The sequence below is a fragment of the Oryx dammah genome, unplaced genomic scaffold (genome assembly GCF_014754425.2).
Source record: "Oryx dammah isolate SB20612 unplaced genomic scaffold, SCBI_Odam_1.1 HiC_scaffold_28, whole genome shotgun sequence".
Classification (NCBI taxonomy): Eukaryota; Metazoa; Chordata; class Mammalia; order Artiodactyla; family Bovidae; genus Oryx; species Oryx dammah.
This window is the reverse complement of record NW_024070212.1, coordinates 76231906-76252485: the sequence shown is the minus strand read 5'-3', so window position 1 is coordinate 76252485 and position 20580 is coordinate 76231906. Positions and strand designations below refer to the sequence as shown.

Below are 20580 nucleotides of genomic sequence, written 5' to 3'. Positions count from 1 at the left end.
TGCAGTTCTGTGGAGTCCCCCCCCCTTTTTTTTTCCTTTTTTTTTTTTATTTTTTATTTTTTTAAACGTACTGTTTTTTCTACATTTATTCGTTTGCTTTTCCTACTGTTCTTTTCCCCTTGCAGTTAATCTTTAATGTATATAAATCTTCTTTATCTACCTCTTTGTAAACTTGCATATCTATTCTTTCTTTCTTTTCTTTCTTTTCCACTCAACATATTTGTTAGTTTTATTTTCATTGTTTTATTCCCCACTTAGCACCTGCTTTAGTTTTGTTTTCCGGTTTGTGCTTTAGTTAGTTTTGTTCTTAACTGGTAAATATAATTTTTCATTTTCTTTGTTCACTGGGTCAGTCTACTGTACTGTATTTTTGTTGGACTGTTTGAACTTTGCTCATGGATGTATATGTATATGTATGTTCCATTATTTTAATTATTATTTGCCTGATTTTGTAACTGCCACTTGTCTGGGGTTCATCTTTGGCTTCTCATTTTTGGATATTTGTTTTAATCTCAGTTAATGCCATGACAAACCACTTGTGAAATCTTCATTCCTGACCAGAGATCAAGTCCTGAGCCTTTGGAGTGGGAGCACTGACTACAAGACCCTAGACTACTGGAGAACTAACCCTAGGGATAGCACATAGTGAGAACTCACACAAAGGAAACCACTTGAATACAAGACCTGGCATCACCCAACCACCAGTAGCAACCTGTGCAGGACACCTCATCTAAACAACAAACAAAACAAAAATATAAACCTAGTCATCAGAAGACTGGATTACCACCTCACACAGCCTTGCCCATCATAGGAAAACAAACAAAAACTCAGTACTCACCCTATTAAGCTTACACAAACCACTGGGCCAACCTTAGGAGGGCAGAAACCAAAAAAAGAAAGAATTCACCTTGAAGTCACCTTGGAAAAGGAGACCTCAAATAATAAATTTGAAGAAAAAAAGAAAATGCAGAGAAATACTGCACAAATGAAGGAACAAACTAGAAACACAGAAGTGAAAATAAATGAAGAAGAAATAGGCAAACTACCTGAGAATTCAGAATAATCATAGTGAAGATAATCAAAGACCTTGAAAACAAAATGAAGCAAATGTAAGAATCAATTAACAAAGACCTAGTAGAATTAAAGGATAAACATACAGAGACAAACAACACAATTACTGAAATTAATAAATCTCAGTAATGTTCTAGGAGGAATCAATAGCAGAATATCTGAAGCAGAAGAACAAATCAATGAGCTGGAAGAAAAAATGGTGGAAATAACTTCTGAAGAGCAGAATAAAGTAAAAAGAATGAAAAGAACTAAGGATCGTCTCAGAGACTTCTGGGACAATATCAAAAGCACCAACATTCCAATTATAGGGGTCCCAGGAGAAGAGAAAAAGGGTGTGAGAAACTCTGCAGGCCAGAAGGGAATGGGAGGATATATTTAATGTACTGAAAAGGGAAAATCTACAACCAAGATTACTGTACCCAGCAAGGATCTCATTCAAAATTAATGGAGAAATAAAAAGTTTTTCAGACCACCAAAAGTTAAGAGAATTTAGTACCACCAGACAAGCTTTAACAACAAATGTTAAAGGGACTTACATAGTCAAGACATACAAGAGAAGAAAAAAGATCTACAAAATCAACCCCAAGCAGTTAAGAAAATGGCAATAGCAACATATATATCAAAAATTAATTTTAATGTAAAAAATGCTCCAGCCCAAAGACAGACTGGCTGAATGAATACAAAACAAGACCCATAAGTATGCTGTCTACAAGAAACCCACTTCAGACCTCAAGACACATAGAGTGAAAGTGAGAGGATGGAAAAATATATTCCATGCAAATGAGAAGCAAAAGAAAGCTGAAGTAGCAATCCTGTCAGACAAAATAGACCTTCAAGAAGATTACAAGAGATAAGGAAGGTCACTATATAATAGTTAAGGGATCAATACAAGAGGAAGACATAACAATTGTAAATACCTATGCACACAACATGGGAGCACCTCAATATATAAGACAAACACAGACATAAAAGGGGAAGTTGACAGTTAACACAATAATAATAGGAGACTTTTAACAGCCCACTCACACCAATGGATTGGAGAAGGAAATGGCAACCCACTCCAGTATTCTGGCCTGGAGAATCCCAGAGACAGAGGAACCTGGGGGCTGCTGTCTATGGGGTCGCACAGAGTCGGACATGATTGAAGCGACTTAGCAGCATGGACAGATCATCAAAACAGAAAATTAATAAGGAAACACAAGTGTTAAATGATACATTAGATAAGATGGATCTCATTGATATCTTCAGGACATTCCATCCAAATGCAGAAGAATACACCCTCTTCTCAAGTGCACATGGAACATTCCCCAGGATAGTCCACATCTAGGGTCACACATCAGACCTCAGTAAATTTAAGAAAGTTGAAATCATATCAAGCATCTTCTCCAACCACAGCACTATGAGACTAGATAGCAATTACAAGAAAAAATCTGTAAGAAACACAAACACATGGAGGTTAAGCAACACATTTCTAAATAACCAATAGGTTACTAAAGAAATCAAAAGTGAAATCAAATTATTTCTAGAAACAAATGACAATGAAAACACGACAACTCAAAACCTCTGGGATGCAGCAAAAGCAGTTCTAAGAGGGAAGTTTATAACAATACAATCCTACCTCAAGAAACAAGAAAAACTCGAATAGAAAACCTAACTTTACACCTGAAACAACCGGAAAAAGAACAAAGAAAAACCACCAAAATTATTAGAAGGAAAGAAATAATAAAGATCTGTGCAGAAATAAATGAAAAAGAAATGAAAGAAACAATTAGTAAAGATTAATAAAACTAAAAGCTGGTTCTTTGAGAAGATAAAATTGACAAGCCTTTAGCCAGACTCATCAAGAAAAGAAAGAGAGGAGAATCAAATCAACAAAATTAGAAATGAAAAAGGAGAGGTTTCAGCAGACAACACAGAAATACAAAGGATTATAAGAGATTATTATGAACAACTATATGGCAATAAAACAGATAACCAGGAAGAAACGGACAGATTCTTAGAAAAGTTCAATCTCCCAAGACTAAACCAGGAAGAAATATAAATTAATGAACAACCCAGTTACAAGCACTGAAGTTGAATCTGTGATCAAAAATCTCCCAAAAAATCAAAAGCCCAGAACCAGGTGGCTTCATAGGAGAATTGTATCAAACATTTAGAGAAGAGCTAATCCCTCTCCTTCTAATACTCTTTCAAAAATTATAGAGTAAGGAACACTTCCAAACTCATTCTATGAGGTCCCTATCACCCTGATACCAAAACCAGACAAAGACAACACAAAAGAAGAAAACTTCAGGCCAGTATCACTGATGAACATAGATGCAAAAATCCTCAACAAAATTTTAGCACAGAATTCAGCAACACATCAAAAAGCTCATACACCATGGTCAAGTTAGGTTATTTCAGGAATGCAAGGATTCTTCAATATACACAAATGAATCAGTGTGATACACCATATTAACAAATTGAAAGATAAAAACCATATGATCATCTCAACAGATGCAGGAAAAGCCTTTGACAAAATTCAGCACCCATTTATGATTAAAACTCTTCAAAAAATAGGCATAGAAGGAACATAGTAAAGGCCATATATGATAAGCCTACAGCAAACATTATTCTCAATGGTGAAAAACGTTAAAGCATTCAGCCTATGATCAGAAACAAGACAAGGGTGTCCACTTTCACCACTGTTTTTCAGCATACTTCTGGAAGTCCTAGCTACAGCAATCAGAGAAGAAAAAGAAAAGGAATCCAGATCAGAAAAGAAGTAAAGCTCTCACTGTTTGCAGATGATATGATACTGTATGTAGAAAACCCTAAAGATGGTATCAGAAAATTACTAGAGCTAATCAGTGAATTTAGCAAAGTTACAGGATACAAAATCAATACACAGCACTTCAATTTCTATATACTAACAATGAAAAATCAGAGAAATTAAGGAATCAATCCCATTCACCATTATAACAAAAAATTAAATATCTAGGAATGACCTAAGGAGACAGATGTACACAGAAAATTATAGGACACTAATGAGAGAAAGATGACATAAACTGATGGAGAGATATTCCATGTTCCTGGGTAGGAGAAATCAATATTGTGAAAATGACTATACTACCAAACCAGTTTATAGATTCAGTGTGATCCCTATCAAATTACCAATGGCATTTTTCACTGAACTAGAACAAAAATTTTCACAATTCATATGGAAACACAAAAGGCCCTGAATAGCAAAAGCAGTCTTGAGAAAGAAGAATGGAGCTTGAGGAATCAACTTTCCTGACTTCAGATTATACTACAAAGCTACAGTCATCAAGACAGTATGGTACTGGCACAAAAACAAATAATAGACCAATGGAACAAGATAGAAAGCCCAGAAATAAATCATGCACCTGTAGGAACCTTATTTTTGACAGAGAAGGTAAAAATACACAATGGAGCAAAGACAACCTCTTCAATAAATGGTACTTGGAAAACTGGACAGCTTCGTGTAAAAAAATGAAATTATAACACTTCCTAACACCATACACATCAGTTCAGTTCAGTCCCTCAGTCGTGTCCAGCTCTTCACTGCCTCATGAATCGCAGCACACCAGGTCTCCCTGTCCATCACCAACTCCTGGAGTTCACTCAAACTCATGTCCATCGAGTTGGTGATGCCATCCAGCCATCTCATCCTCTGTTGTCCCCGTCCCCTCCTGCCCCCAATCCCTCCCAGCATCAGAGTCTTTTCCAGTGAGTCAACTCTTTGCATGAGGTGGCCAAAGTACTGGAGTTTCAGCTTTAGCATCATTCCTTCCAAAGAACACCCAGGACTGAACTCCTTCAGAATGGACTGGTTGGATTTCCTTGCAGTCCAAGGGACTCTCAAGAGTCTTCTCCAACACCACACTTCAAAAGCATCAATTCTTCGGCACTCAGCTTTCTTCACAGTCCAACTCTCATGTCCATACATGACCACTGGAAAAACCATAGCCTTGACTAGACAGACCTTTGTTGGCAAAGTAATGTCTCTGCTTTTGAGTATGCTGTCTCGGTTGGTCATAACTTTCCTTCCAAGGAGTAAGTGTCTTTTAATTTCATGGCTGCATTGGAGCCAAAAAAAGTCTGACACTGTTTCCCCATCTATATCCCATGAAGTGATGGGACTAGATGCCATGATCTTCGTTTTCTGAATGTTGAGCTTGAAACCAACTTTTTCACTCTCCTCTTTCACTTTCAAGAGGCTTTTGAGTTCCTCTTCACTTTCTGCCAGAAGGGTGGTGTCATCTGCGTATCTGAGGTTATTGATATTTCTCCCAGCAATCTTGATTCCAGCTTGTGCTTCTTCCAGCCCAGCATTTCTCATGATATACTCTGCGTATAAGTTAAATAAGCAGGGTGACAATATACAGCCTTGACATACTCTTTTTCCTGTTTGGAACCAGTCTGTTGTTCCATGTCCAGTTCTAACTGTTGCTTCCTGACCTGCATATAGGTTTGTCAAGAGGCAGGTCAGGTGGTCTGGTATTCCATACACATAAATAAACTCAAAATGGATTAAAGACCTACATGTAAGACCAGAAACTGTAAAACTCTTAAGAGTAAAAAGTCAGAACACTCAATGACATAAAGCAAGATCCTCTCTGACCCACCTCCTAGAGTAACTGAAATAAAAACAAAAGTAAACAGGTTGGACCTAATTAAACTTAAAAGCTTTTGCACACCAAAAGAAAGTAAGCAAGGTGAAAAGACAACCCTCAGAATGCAAGAAAATAATAGCAAATGAAACAACTGAAAAAAGGATTAATTTCCAAAATAAGCAGCTCATACAACTCAATGCCAGAAAAACAGACAACCCAATCAAAAAGTGGGGGAAAGAGCTAAACAGACATTTCTCCAAAGAAGACATACAGATGGCTAACAAACACATGAAAAAAGATGCTCAATATCACTCATTAGAGAAATGCAAATCAAAACTACAATGAGATACCACCTCACACCGGTCAGAATGGCCATCTTTGAAAAGTCCACAAACAATAAATGCTGAAGAGGGTGTGGAGAAAAGGGAATGCTCTTGCACTGTTGGTGGGAATATAAATTGATACAGCAATTATGGAAGACAGTATGGAGATTCCTTTAAAAACTAGGAATAAAACCACCATATGGCCCAGCAATCCCAATCCTAGGCATATACCCTGAACAAACCAAAATTGAAAAAGACACGTGTATCCTGCTGTTGATTGTAGCACTGTTTACAATAGCGAGAAAATGGAAACAACCAACATGTCCATCGAGAGATGAATGGATAAAGAAGTAGTAGTACATATACAGGATGAAATATCACTCAGCCCTAAAAAGAAATGCATTTGAGTCAGTTCTGAAGGTCAGTGAACCTAGAACTTATTATACAGTGTGAAGTGAGTTAGAAAGATAAATATATTCTAATGCCTGGAAGACTGCAGTGCATGGGGTCACTGAGGGTCGGACACAACTGAGTGACTTCACTTTCACTTTTCACTTTCATGACTTGGAGAAGGAAATGGCAACCCACTCCAGTGTTCTTGCCTGGAGAATCCCAGGGACGGGGGAGCCTAGTGGGCTGCCATCTATGGGGTTGCACAAAGTCGGACACAACTGAAGCGACTTAGCAGCACCAGCAGCAATGCATATATATGGAAAGTAGAAAAATGGTACTGAAGAATTTATTTACAGAGCAGCAATGGAGAAACTGACATAGAGAATAGACTTATGGACATGGGGAGAGGGGAGGAGAGGGTGAGATGTATGGAAAGAGTAACATGGAAACTTACATTACCATATGTAAAATAGCCAACGGGAATTTGCTATATGGCTCAGGAAACTCAACCAGGGTCTCTATCAACGTAGATGGGTGGGATGGGAGAGAGATGGGAAGGAGTTTCAAAAGGGAGGGGATATATGTGCACCTATGGCTGATTCATGTTAAGGTTTGAGGGAAAACAAATTCTGTAAAGCAGTTCAGTTCAGTCGCTCAGTTGTGTCTGACTCTTTGTGACCGCATGAACCATAGCACGCCAGGCCTCCCTGTCCGTCACCAACTCCAGAGTCCACCCAAACCCGTGTCCATTGTGTCAGTGGTGCCATCCAACCATCTCATCCTCTCGTCCCCTTCTCCTCCTGTGCTCAATCTTTCCCAGCATCAGGGTCTTTTCAAATGAGTCAGCTCTCCACATCAGGTGGCCAAAGCATTGGAGTTTCAACTTCAACATCAATCCCTCCAATGAACACCCAGGACCAATCTTTAGGATGGACTGGTTGATCTCCTTGCAGTTCAAGGGACTCTCAAGAGTCTTCTTCAACACCACAGTTCAAAAGCATCAGTTCTTCCGCGCTCAGCTTTCCTTATAGTCCAACTCTTACATCCATACATGACCACTGGAAAAACCATAGCCTTGACTAGATGGGTCTTTGTTGGCAAAGTAAGTCTCTGCTTTTTAATATGCTGTCTAGGTTGGTCATAACTTTCCTTCCAAGGAGCAAGCGTAAAGCTGTTATCCTACAATAAAAATTAATTTAAAAAATTCTTCACGCTGCTTGTTTAACAAAATTAAAAGTCTATTATTTTCTGAAGCATTTTTTCCCTTTGCTGCTATGTTGCCATACTTTTGATACTTTGTCTGCCTTGTGACTGTTCTTCTTAATTTTGTTTATGTTTTTGTCTTCCTGTCATGTAGAATTCCACAAGGCTCTTGTCTTAGTTTCTTCTCCACTCCTCTCACTTTAAAGATTTTGATGAAATTTGGCCTTAAGTCTTTTTATAATGGAAATTCTGATTGACTTTTTAAATTATGAAAATGATTTACACTTACAACAATACATTTTCAAACATCATGGGAAAGTACAAAGATGTAAGAAAAAATTGTCCCAAATACCACCACCAGGAAATAAGCAGTGTTGACATCTGGTGAGCATTGTTTTAGACATCCCTATTCAGAAATCATAATTATAGTTTAACATTATTTAATGTGTCACAATTGCTTTAAATTGCTTTAAATCCCTAAAACCTTGTTTAATAGGGTTGTTTTCCCCATTTCACAGATGAAGCAGAAAGAAGGGAAGTAACTTGCCAGGGTCATACAAATATTATTTGTTAAGTGTTGGTAGTGCAGTGGCACCCCACTCCAGTACTCTTGCCTGGAAAATTCTTTGGACGGAGGAGCCTGGTAGGCTGCAGTCCATGGGGTGGCTAGGAGTCGGACACGACTGAGCGACTTCACTTTCACCTTTCACTTTCATGCATTGGAGAAGGAAATGGCAACCCACTCCAGTGTTCTTGCCTGGAGAATCCCAGGGATGGGGGAGCCTGGTGGGCTGCCATCTCTGGGGTCGCACAGAGTCAGACACGACTGAAGTGACTTAGCAGCAGCAGCAGTGCTATTCAACTGCTTCCCTGGTGGCTTAATCAATAAAGAATCTACCTACAATGCGGGAGACCTGGGTTCAATCCCTGGGTTGGGAAGATCTGTAGAAGGGCATGGCAACCCACTTCAGTATTGCCTGGAGAATCCCCATGGACAGAGGAGCCTGGTAGTCTACCATCCATGGAGTCGGAAAGAGTCAGGCGTGACTGAATGACTAAGCACAGCACAGCACAGCGCTGTTCAAGCTAAAAGAGCTTGGAATTTGGTAAGTCAGACCAGATCTAAAAGGGGCATCAAGTGGTACCTATCTGTTTAGATTGCTTAAATTACTTATAAATATTGCCTCAGAATGAAGTCAAGCAGGTAGTTGTCAACACTTTGGCTCTAAGTATGTTATTTGTTCAATATGTATTAACAAAAACTTGTCTCAATTTTTGGCGTTATTTTTAACATTATATTTTACTAATTTAGTATATGAAAATGATGATCAGCTCCTGTGGGACCCTGAATACTTACCAGAAGACAAAGTGATTGTGTTTCTTAAAGATGCGTCTAGAAGAACAGGTGATGAGAAAGGTGTAGAAGCAATTCCTGAAGGATCTCACATAAAAGACAATGAACAGGTACATGAATAAGAAATAATTTTTTCCCAAAATACATTAACCACATATATGTTTAAGTGCTGTCACAGTATTTTTCTATCCACCAATGTTTCTATACAGGTAGCCTCTGACTTAACGAAGGATCAGCCTAAAATTTTTTGACTCTATAATTGTATGAAAGCAATATGCATTCCGTAGAAATCATGCTTTGAATTTTGATGTTTGCTTGGGCTAGGGTTGAATATCTCTTGTGATGCTGGGCAGTGGCAGGAAGCAATACCTCCCAGTCAGTCATGCAGTCACAAGGGTGAACAACTGATACAACCATTCTGAATCCATACAACCATTCTTTTCGCTTTCAGTACAGTATTCAGTAAATTACGTGAGATAGTCAACACTTTATTATAATACAGGCTTTGTGTTGGATGATTTTGCCCGGTTGTAAGCTAAGTAAGTGTTCTGAGCACATTTAAGGTAGACTAGGCGAAGCAATGATGTTCAGTAGGTGAGGTGTATAAAGTGCATTTTCAGCTTAACATATTTTCGACTTAGGATGGGTTTCTTGAGACCCCTTGTAAGTAGAGGAAGCTCTGTAATGTCATCAGCAGGGAGTCTGAGGTTGTAATTTGCATAATATATGTAGCATTGACAACACTCAATTTTGGTATTTTAGCCTCAGTAGAAATTTTGATATTTTGCTTGTATGTATTTTTTTATTAGGCTTTTTGAACTTCCGTTGCATATCCCAGAGAATCTGTGGATATCATTAAGCTGGGAATACTCATCTGGGATAATATAATTCTTTACCTAGTAGAACAGTGCCTACCATGAACCTAATAACAGCATTGTATACTTTACCTTTTTCACCAGTGCTTTTCTTTTCTGATTGTTTAAAATTATCTTTGAATAGGAACATTAAAAATAAAAGGACTTGTGATTATTATAAGATGATTTCCTTTTATTTCTAAACTCCTAGAAAACCATGCCGCTGCCAGAGGTTTGCTTATCCAGTATTTTCTACATATTTAGAAACAGTTAATTATCAGGAATGAATTACGTTTGTTTTTCTTCAGTGGTGTTTATGTTGCACTCACTCAAATTATTTGTCCTCCAGAAAGGATGGAGACACTGGATTCTAGAAAAGCCTTTACTCAGTTAAGAAATTGTCACCTTGAATTGTTCATAGTCCAGGTTATATATTAAAACTTTTTATTTTTCTAGGCATTATATGAATTAGTTAAATGCAGTTTTGATACAGAAGAAGCATTGAGAAGATTAAGATTTAATGTAAAAGCAGCTAGAGGTAAGCATAAATATTAACTTTTTCTTTTCATGATATAGCAGAAGTTTAAACCTTAAGCTATTAAATTTTTTGAAATTTTAAAAGTTTAAAAAATTATAACTAGGTATATCCTAAGTTTAATAATACTAATCTTTCTGAATTTAGTAAATATTTGTTGGATAATAATTTGTTATAACTTGTTATATATAACAAGTATTACACAAGGCATTATGGGGAATGGGGTTAATATTGTCCTTTCCTTTATGAGAAAATAAGACCATTTAAATAAAAATACATAATGCCTTTCAGTTTCAAGGCATTTATAAATATTTTCTTACTTGATCTTGGTAATGGTCCTGTGAACTGAGTAAAGGGACAGATGTTACCTTCACTTTAAAATTGATGAGAACTGAGGTCTCTTTGCTGAGGCAAGCATGATTCATAAATAATGAAGCCATAGCTAAAATTCTTTTGTTACTCTAAACTGGTTCCCACCCCCACTTCACTAAAAGTACTGTTTATATATCATTGTGTAACCAATGAAAGACCATTCATTCAACAGAAATTGAAGGGCCTATTAAATTGTGAGGATTTAACTATAAACAAGGCCCCTGACCTCTCGGTGCTTGGAGCCTAGGTAGGAAAGCTGAAAAATAGTTCTGAGTTCTTCCAAGGAGAATTCAAGGGTGCTGTTCAAACTTACTACAGTGGGACTTTACCTAGTTGGGGGAAAGAATGAGGTGGTAAAAGAAAGCTTCTAGAACAAAATATTTTTACTGGGCTATAAACGAATTAGCTAGGTGAAAGGGAGGATGAGATAAGAGGCATACAATAACCTCTAGACAAAGGGAAGAGCATGCACAAAGTCTAAAGAAAGAAAGAAAATAATGTTTAAGGAATTGAAAGGTGGCTGGTTTAGTTGGATCATAAAAAATAAAGAGGAAATGGCCTAAATTGAGGTTGAAGAGTTAGGGACTAAATCATCCAAAATTTTATTAAATAAGGATGTTTTATTACTTTTATCTTTTGAAGCCATCAATAATAGAACTCAGAAGTAAAATACTTCTGTTGTTACCAAAAGTTATATTTTTATTTGCAGTTTTGTTTTGTGCAGCACTTGGGAAAATAGTGCTTAACAGTTTCCTTCCCCCACTTTCCCCCCACCCCGCCCCCCTGAATTTTGTCAGAGGAATTATCTGTTTGGACAGAGGAAGAATGCAGAAATTTTGAACAAGGGTTGAAGGCCTATGGAAAGGACTTTCATTTGATTCAGGCTAATAAAGTAAGTAATGATATATGTTGTCTCTTTTTATAAAAATAAGTTTAGTTAACCTAGGTCATGTGAAATCTATATTTTCTAATGTTAAAAGTTCTGTAGTGAATATATAATATGCTAGTATTTAGGGAATTATAATAAGCATGCCTAGACTTACTGGCATATATTTGCCAAGTGACTGTTCCCAGTGTGTGGTATTTATTGGAAACTTTTAAGAACTGGATGTTTAAAACTATGTTCATCAGCTCCTGAATGGGATGTGTGAGTACATATCATGCCATATGAATATCAACTATACAGTGTTAATTTATATCCCCCCAAATTTCATAATTACTTACAAATTTATTTAGGCTTAATTCTCTTAAACTGAAATCACGTAAGATTTTTAATAGAACTGCACAGTTGTAAAGAATAAAAAATTGTGTTCCTAAGGGAAATTAGGACAGGTAAAATTAAAATCTCAAATTTAAATATGGCAAATTAAGTAATGTCTAGGCTTATAAATGTCACATTTTTAGTGAATATAAATAACAAGGAACTTGGCTTTACATGTGTCCTCAAAGATGGTGTATCAGATGTGTGATGGCCTTACCTAGGGTGATGTTGAAAGTGTCTGGGCTTTATGGGCTTGAGTGTGAAGCTCTATAAATAGTCTGTCCTCATCCTCTTTCATATCTCTGGATGTACAGTATCTATTGTATGTTCCATAAATAAAATAGTTGCTTACAAATTCTCAGTTGATTTTTCTCAATTTTGGTGTCCTTTAGTTTATTGTTGATAATTTTGTTAATTGTGTTATTTGACATCAGACATAACTAATAAGAGAGAAATTTTGTGTCTTAGCATTGATATAAAAGATGTAGCCAAACCATGTTAATGTTGTAACCAAATCATCTGATAATCTTCAATATAGTGACTTCTCTGTGAAAGGACTGTATTATGCTAATGACTAGCTATATATGTTTCTGATTTAAAGAAAAGCAAATGATCTCATGGTTGAAAGGGCCAACATTTTGAAAAAGTTATGTAGCATTCCTGCTTAAATTCAAACATTACTGACCCAAGCATGCTATAGAGGGGGACCCCTGGGATGATAAGCTGATGTAACTCACAGGAGCAATACCCACCCCACCCCCACCCCCAAAATCCTTTTTTAAGGAGTAAGAACTTAGTAGGTTACTTAAAGCTATTAGCCAAAAAAAGTCTTAACATGATATTGAAATAAGACCTTGATTTCTTATTTATGAAGAATATTTGGGATGGTGGTATTTTAGTGTTACAAAAGTCATCTGACCTATACCTAATTCACAAGTTTGTTCCAGTGAACCATAGGGAGGACAATTCTTAAGAGGGAGGGGAATAGTCCATTGAAAATATTCTTTGTTTTTACACCTGGAATTGAAATTTGGATCTTAATCGTAGGTTGTATTATGCAGACTTACTTAATTGACAACTTTTCATAATACTGTTAACTTTTGCATGCCACAAAATGTCTTTTCAATTTTTGCTTTCAGTAAAGTACAGTTGACTTGACAGTTGTCTTCTAGAATAAGATTCTAAAAAGGAAGCAAAAAACAGCTTGAGAAGGTGATTGGGGTTTTTGTTTTTAAAACACTGTTAGCTTTGTCTTAAAGCAACATGGGCCAACGTCATGAAGTGCAATCAGAGGGGCAGAAAGAAAAATAGGTGCCACCTAACAAAATAGGGATGTCATAAAGTTGACCTTAGGTCTAGTCAGTCCCACAGCAGATACCCAACTTCAGGACCAGAAACTTTAAGTTAAATCATATCATCTTGCAGCTCAAACACTAATTCAGATACACTTTTCCTTTTAAACTCCCAGTATTTTCTATGCAGCAACCCTACTAGCTCTACAAGCAAAGCAGCAAAAAAGGGAATTTTGTCAACATCATCATCTGCCAGTCCCATATATTTAATATGTGTAAGGGGAGCCATTCAGTTCCCAAATAGGTATAGCACAGTAAACCACTAGAGTGATTTTGTAAACAGATATTCAGTTCAGTTGCTCAGTCATGTCCGACTCTTTGCATCCCCACGGACTGTACCATGCCAGGCTTCCCTGTCCATCACCAACCCCCAGAGCTTACTCAAACTCATGTCCATCGAGTCGGTAATGCCATCCAGCCGTCTCATCTTCTGTTGTCCCCTTCTTCTCCTGCCTTCAATCTTTCCCAGCATCGGGGTCTTTACAAATGAGTGAGTTCTTCACATAAGGTGGCCAAAGTATTGGAGTTTCAGCTTCAACATCAGTCCTTCCAATGAGTATTCAGGACTGATTTCCTTCAGGATTGTCTGGTTTGATCTCCTTGCAGCCTAAGGGACTCTCAAGAGTCTTCTTCAACACCACAGCTCAAAAGCATCAATTCTTCGGTGCTTAGCTTTCTTTATAATTAGACTATACATCCATACATGACTACTGGAAAAACCATAGCTTTGACTAGATAGACCTTTGTTGGCAAAGTAATGTCTCTGCTTTTTAATAAGCTGTCTAGGTTTGTCCTAGCTTTTCTTCCAAGGAGCAAGCATCTTTTAATTTTCATAGCTGCAGTCACCATCTGCAGTGATTTTAGAGCCCCCAAAATAAAGCCTTACAAATAGCCAAGAAAAGAAGAGAAGCTAAAGGCAAAGGAGAAAAGAAAAGATATATCCATTTGAAACAAATATTAGCATTTCTATAATAGCTTTTAACTCACTGAAATATTTTTAGCCTTTCTACAATGTAAGTAGCTGCGTCTGGATCAGTGTTGGGATTATTAAGAGAATCCTTTAAAAAGGGCATTTAAATTCAGTCTCCCTATGTGTTCTGTGCGTAAAAGTGTTTGCAGATTTCTTGTAACATTAATTTTAATTCAAATGCCACTGCCAGACATTTTCAGTAAAGGAGTATTTATTTTTATAGTAAATGAATATGATAGTCTCTTTAAAAGCATAATGCTTAGTATCTGAAGACCTGTTGCCAATATATGATTTCTCCGAATGGAAGCTTAGAAAGAGTAATTTTTAACACAGCTGCTACTGTATTATTTTATAACTGCTATTATTTATTACTTAAAGGTCAGCTAAATTTATTTTCAAACTTAAGATTTTTTCATGAAATAACTCCTTTAAGGAGGAAATAATTCTTAAAAACAAGTATTTGTTTCTTATAGGTTCGAACAAGATCAGTTGGTGAATGTGTAGCATTCTATTATATGTGGAAAAAATCTGAACGTTACGATTTCTTTGCTCAACAAACACGATTTGGAAAAAAGAAATACAATCTTCATCCTGGTGTAACGTGAGTTCATTTCTTCTTTTTGAGTCATTTTTCTAAGCTTTTCTAAATTTTTCTTGAGAGAATTGTGTTTTTTAGACTCTACTTTCTTTAAAAGGATAAAAGTTGACACTAACCTCAGTTTATCCATTTATTGACATCCTCATGGGGTATTTAGACTTTCAGTGTCTTACAAAACATTGTAAACTACAGTTCATATTATTTGAGACAGCAAATTTATCAAAGTAGATGTTAAGAGTACATGTTTTCAGTAGTATTCCTGAGAAGAGATGGATCCGAAGAGCTGTGAAAGCATGTTTTTGTTAAATTCTATTCCACTCAGTATAAGCACATACAGTTTGGATTTAATAACACCAAGAAAGCAGTAAGAATAGGAGAGACTATCTTTTCTAAAACTTTCAGGGCCATATGCCTGATAGAAATCCTTTAAAGAGGAAGAGAAATTAATATTTTTACTTGCTCAATCTATTTTAGATCTTGGGAACCAAAAATAAGATCTGGATATAGATGATATCAAAGGGAAAAGACATGGGAATATAATAAATCAGGTCAAATTGGATTTTCTTTTTTGTTACAAAATATTTTATAGAGAAATGAACATGTACATGATAAGTTCCCTTTTCCTAAATATTCTGAAGCCTTTTCCTCTAACAGAAATAATATTTAATAAATACAACTTGAGCTAACTCCTAGTGATAGAGGGAGTATAGTTTGTTATTATATCCATTTTTTAAGCAAAATGCCTCATATGTCTAATCCACTCCCCATGTACCAGATTCTCTTAGCTTCTTTTAGTCTAGCTGTGGAATGATACATTATCCCCAATCTGACTAGTACTGTGTTACTGTTAAGTACTTAGTAATAGAGTATCAAACCCTTTATTTCATGTATTGCTCTAAAATACCGATGAACTTTCCAGTGAAATTCACTTTACCATACTTGCCTTTATTATTCCCTGTATTATGTTATGAAATAAAAATAAAGCAGAGTTGTGACTTCATTTGGTCAGCCTGCACCAGTAAAATTCTTAAGCCTAGCCAAATAATTGCCTTTGAAAGATGTGCTTATATGCATACTCTTGTGCTTTTCAAACTACTTGACTGGACTGTCCCTTGGTCATGTTCATTACAGGTGTTACTTCTGGTCACTTCCCTGTAACACTCTAAAATCCAAAGCAAACTTATCTGAAAGGGAATAAATGGGTATAATTGTCCTTGGAAATCATGAAACCTTGGACTCTGCCTCATTCCTTTTTGTTCAAAGGCCATAATGAGTAGAATTTTATATATAACAGTATTCCAGTTTTTATATAATTGCTTATTGTTATCAATTTATAGTTAAATTTTTATTTATTGGTAGCATTGAGACATAATATGTAGAACTACATACAGCTATCCAGTCTTCAGCGTATATCTTAAAACAGTTTTCAAGCTATAGGGAAAAGCAATAGTAATATCTTTCATTTTTTCACCCATTTCAGAAATAAAGTTCACACACGAACTACAGGCAGTCTGTCGTCATCAGCAGTAAGAATATAAGAATTGCCATGCTGGGTCAGACCCATGGTTCATCAAGTTTTCTCTTTCAGAAAGCATCACCAAGGGAAGTGTTGTGGGCTGGCTTAATTGGTCCTCTGTGACGTCAGGCTCAACAGGTTAGGTAGGGATGTGCCACTAAACATTTTAGTTTTTCTAATAATCTCTCCATAGCTTCTGAAAAACTTTTTGAAGCTACTTATATCTGTCACCTTGATTCTTCTTAAAAGGTTTAAGTATTCTGTAGATGGAGTAGTCTTAGTTAAAAGTAATCCCGAATCTTCTCTTTTCTCAGGCTTTAAGAGTTAACAGTGTGTCCCCTGGTGTTACGGTATGAAGTGAAGAAATGTTTTCCTGCTAGACAAGAACAGTGTTTTGTAGTCTTCAACTATATTCCCTCTGGGTCTTTTATAAAGTTTGTTGTTTTGTTTTTTTTTTTAACTGGAAACTTTTTTTTTTTTTCCTTACTCCTCATCCCTTTTAGCTGTGTTAAGTCTCCTGTAAGAGCCGTGTAGACTGTGTATTGCAGATGGGGAGAAGTCGTGGTTCTCTCTAGCATGGAAATATTTTTGTACTTTGCTTCCAGGACCTTCTCTTTCCATTAACAGTTGCACTTTAAGTGACCACACAAAATTTAAATGCCTTTAGACAAAAACATTAAGTTAATTAATGCCTTTAGACAAAAATTTGACTGAATTTTTCAGTCTTCCTCTTTAGTCAAAATGTATAGTTAAGAGCAGATTATCCTGAAAGTTATTTGCTTATTTTTCTGTTACATAGTTACCTTTCATTTGTTCACCAAAATGAAGCACATTTGCCACTTTGCTGCCTATACATGGCCTTTGATAAATCCTACTGCAGAGTCTCTCCATTCACTGCCTAAAAGAATTGGTAGCCATATGCAAATTGAAGATTTTGCAAATTTTTTTTTTTTTTAAGTAAAAAATAAGTCAGCATAATTCCAACTATTTGAATGCTGCTCCAACCCCCTGGGTGGTCTACTTACCTCCTCTTTCCCTTGAGTATTCTGGATGGCGTTAACCTTTAAGAAACAGTAGTAAATAAGTCTTTAACAATATCATTGTTATATTCAGAGATTTAAAATAATTTTGGTATCTTGTCAGTTCTAGTTTCCTTTGAGTGGCTCTTAACATCCTCCATTACCCATTCCCACTATACCAGATTTATTTCCAGCAATTCTTCCTAGTGCATTATGTGTTTCTGTTAGTTTTAATTTCTGAAGTCCCTTTGGCATTGCATTCATCATATTCATTCTGTTTCTATTCCTCTTCTGGGAGAATTTAAAAATAAATAACGTATTTAGGTTATTATTGTACTTCTCTGCACTGTGCAAACTTAGGCACCAGTGGTGCAGAGATAAAGAAAGCAGACTGAACTTCCTGCCTTCACGGGATTATTCAGTACAGATGACATCAGACTTTTCCTGTAAAGAGCAAGAGAATAAATATTTTAGGCTTTGCAGATGTTAAGTTCTCTTGAAACTACATAGGTCTGCTGTTGGTGTGTAAGGGGTCATAGACACTATGTAAATGAATGTATATGACTGTGTTCAGTAACATATTATCCACAGAAATAGATCGCCAGCCCACAGGCCTTAGTTTGCTGACCTTTATTCTAGTGACTCAGTAGCACTGCACAGTTCATAAAACACTTTGCTACACATATCCTATACAGCAGCCCAGTACATACGTCATGTATGATTACATGCATTTTATAACTAAAGACACTAAACCTGAGGGAGAGAAGTATTTAGTTCAGCTCTAACCTCAACCCAGTGTCACTTACCACAAATGTCATCCCATGCCATTGAGCTCAAAAATTACTTAGGGAAGATGTAAACTCACCTCTGACGATATATGGGCAGATGAAGCTAGCAGATAAGCCCAGGAACTTTGCGAGCTTATTATAGCTCAGCTCTAACAGAAGGGTGATACAGAAGAAAGTAACAGGAAGTTTCAGGGAGGTATTTCATTATTAGGTCCTAGTTTGTCTTTCAGATATTGCCATAGTCATAACATAATCTTTGTAAGCTTTACAATTCCAATCTGTGTTCAGAAATTCTTCTGTACTCCTTGTGATTGACATCATCCCACTTCGTTTACAGCCTTTCTGATTTTAGTCAGGCCACTCTGATCATTTGCCTACAGTTTCTAAAGTTTTAAAACTGCCTGTAGGTCTGTAACATTTGCTAGTGTAAAGCCCTCACACGTCGTTTTCCTACAGACATTTAACCAAAAGGAGCTTTCCATTTGGGAAAATTAGGGTATACTTGCTAATAAAGCCTTGTAAATTTAACCTCAGTTTTAATTTTCAGTTGTTTTTAATTTAAGAAAATAATTATTGTTTCCCTCAATTTTAAGGGATTATATGGATCGTCTTCTAGATGAAAGTGAAAGTGCTGCTTCTAGTCGAGCACCATCTCCTCCCCCAACTGCCTCAAACAGTAGCAACAGCCAGTCTGAGAAAGAAGATGGCACTATAGGCAATAGTAATCAGAATGGTAAGCAAACAGAGAAGCACTTGTATTTCTTCATAGTGATGGGCACTTTTCTGGGAAATTCTGTTTCCGTGTCTATTCAACCCCCAAAGCAGACCTAAAGCAATACCAGATGAAACAGAAAATCAGGGTGCATATATACTAACACAGAGAAAATGTACAAGTTAATTGGAAAGAATTCCCATTGATATCACTAAAAAGTACATTTAATAAAGTATACCATCAACAATGACCATTTCTTTTAAGAAAATAGCGTCTATTTTCTTATCAGGTTGGAATGTCTAGATGTAAGCTTATTTGTTAAGTCTTAGACCAGAACTCCAGCCGTTTCACATCAGAAGTACACAGATACTTGATGAAATACTTTGAGTGCTTATAACAGTTTAGCAGCAAACCTCTTTAAGCATATAAATGGAAAAAAGGTAACAAGGGCACCTTTTAAATATTTTCTCCATGATAGCATAATAACCTAGAAAGATAAGAAAAGATAAAACAGATGTGTCAGCCTGTGCATTCATATTGTACAAAAACATTCATCTTTATGCCCATGAAAAAGAAGCAAAGAAACACATATTTGAGGTTCAGATAGGTTCTTGCTTAAAATATAGAGTGGACCGAGGATCAGTAAGGCCTGGTCAGAGAATTTTCTTGATTTCTACTTGAATTAAAATAGTCTTAAGTAAGACCATCTCTAAGCAGAAAGTAATAAATCTTCTCTGATCCTCTTTAATAGGAAACTGGTAAATTAGAGATAAGCTCTGCCCACCTGCATTCTGATGTAATAGCTTTAGGGGAGGGCTCTCCCCCACAGAAACTAGAAGAGGAACATTGAACAATTTGACCTTTTTTCTGATCTTTGCTCTCACACTGGCATTTAATATACTGTGGTGAATATATTTTTTCATTTAATGATCCCTTTCCATTCCCTCATTACTTCCCCTCTAAGAGCAAGCCAAACAAATATTAGGGCCCAGCAGCCATTTCCTGATTCAAGAACATTCAGGTTCACTGACATGATTTCTAATGCCAGTCACAACCATCCTAAAGTTGAATAAGCAGCTGAGATTGGGACTAGGGTGGAAACTCGGGGAGGCAGACGGTTGGTAGTACAATCAACCCTCTGTATCTGCAGGTTCCACATCTGCAGATTCAAAATACTTAAGGAATCATCTCTAGAGTATTTATAATACTTAATAAAATGTAAACACTATTTAAGTAATTGCCAGCACAAAGTAAATTCAAGTTTTTGCCTTTTGGAACTTTCTGGGATTTTTTTTTTTTTAAGTGTTTTGATAGGCAGTTGGTTGAATCCTTTTAACCATTTGATGATAACATGCAGTTAGCCTAGGAAGAGTGTTTATAAGTTACTTACACATTACTCTGCCCAGAAGCCATTCACGTGTGATACAATTAAGATTTCTAGGCTTTTCAAGGAAAGGAAGAGCTTTCCAACCCAACTGTCTTTTTTCTTAAGAGCCTTTAATTAGTGTCTTGAAATCTAATAGTGATTTTTGACCTAGTGATCATTTAACCTAGCTTCTTGTGCTTACTATGGCAAAGTCACTGCTTTTATATCATGGTACATAATCTCATAAGCAGTCATGGTTTGAGTGCATTTTTGAGTT

At 36.4% G+C, this 20580-nt stretch overlaps 1 protein-coding gene across 16 annotated transcripts in view; it reads left to right on the top strand.

Moving 5' to 3' along the window:
- Positions 1 to 20580, top strand: part of MIER1 (MIER1 transcriptional regulator) — a 67534-nt gene that overhangs the window by 43112 nt on the left and 3842 nt on the right. For all 16 annotated transcript variants that reach the window (XM_040232628.1, XM_040232624.1, XM_040232638.1 and 13 more), the window contains 5 exons: positions 8919 to 9070; positions 10271 to 10352; positions 11519 to 11613; positions 14778 to 14905; positions 18819 to 18958. In XM_040232628.1, coding sequence (XP_040088562.1) covers positions 8919 to 9070; positions 10271 to 10352; positions 11519 to 11613; positions 14778 to 14905; positions 18819 to 18958 — 597 coding nt within the window. The remainder of the gene's footprint in view (positions 1 to 8918; positions 9071 to 10270; positions 10353 to 11518; positions 11614 to 14777; positions 14906 to 18818; positions 18959 to 20580) is intronic.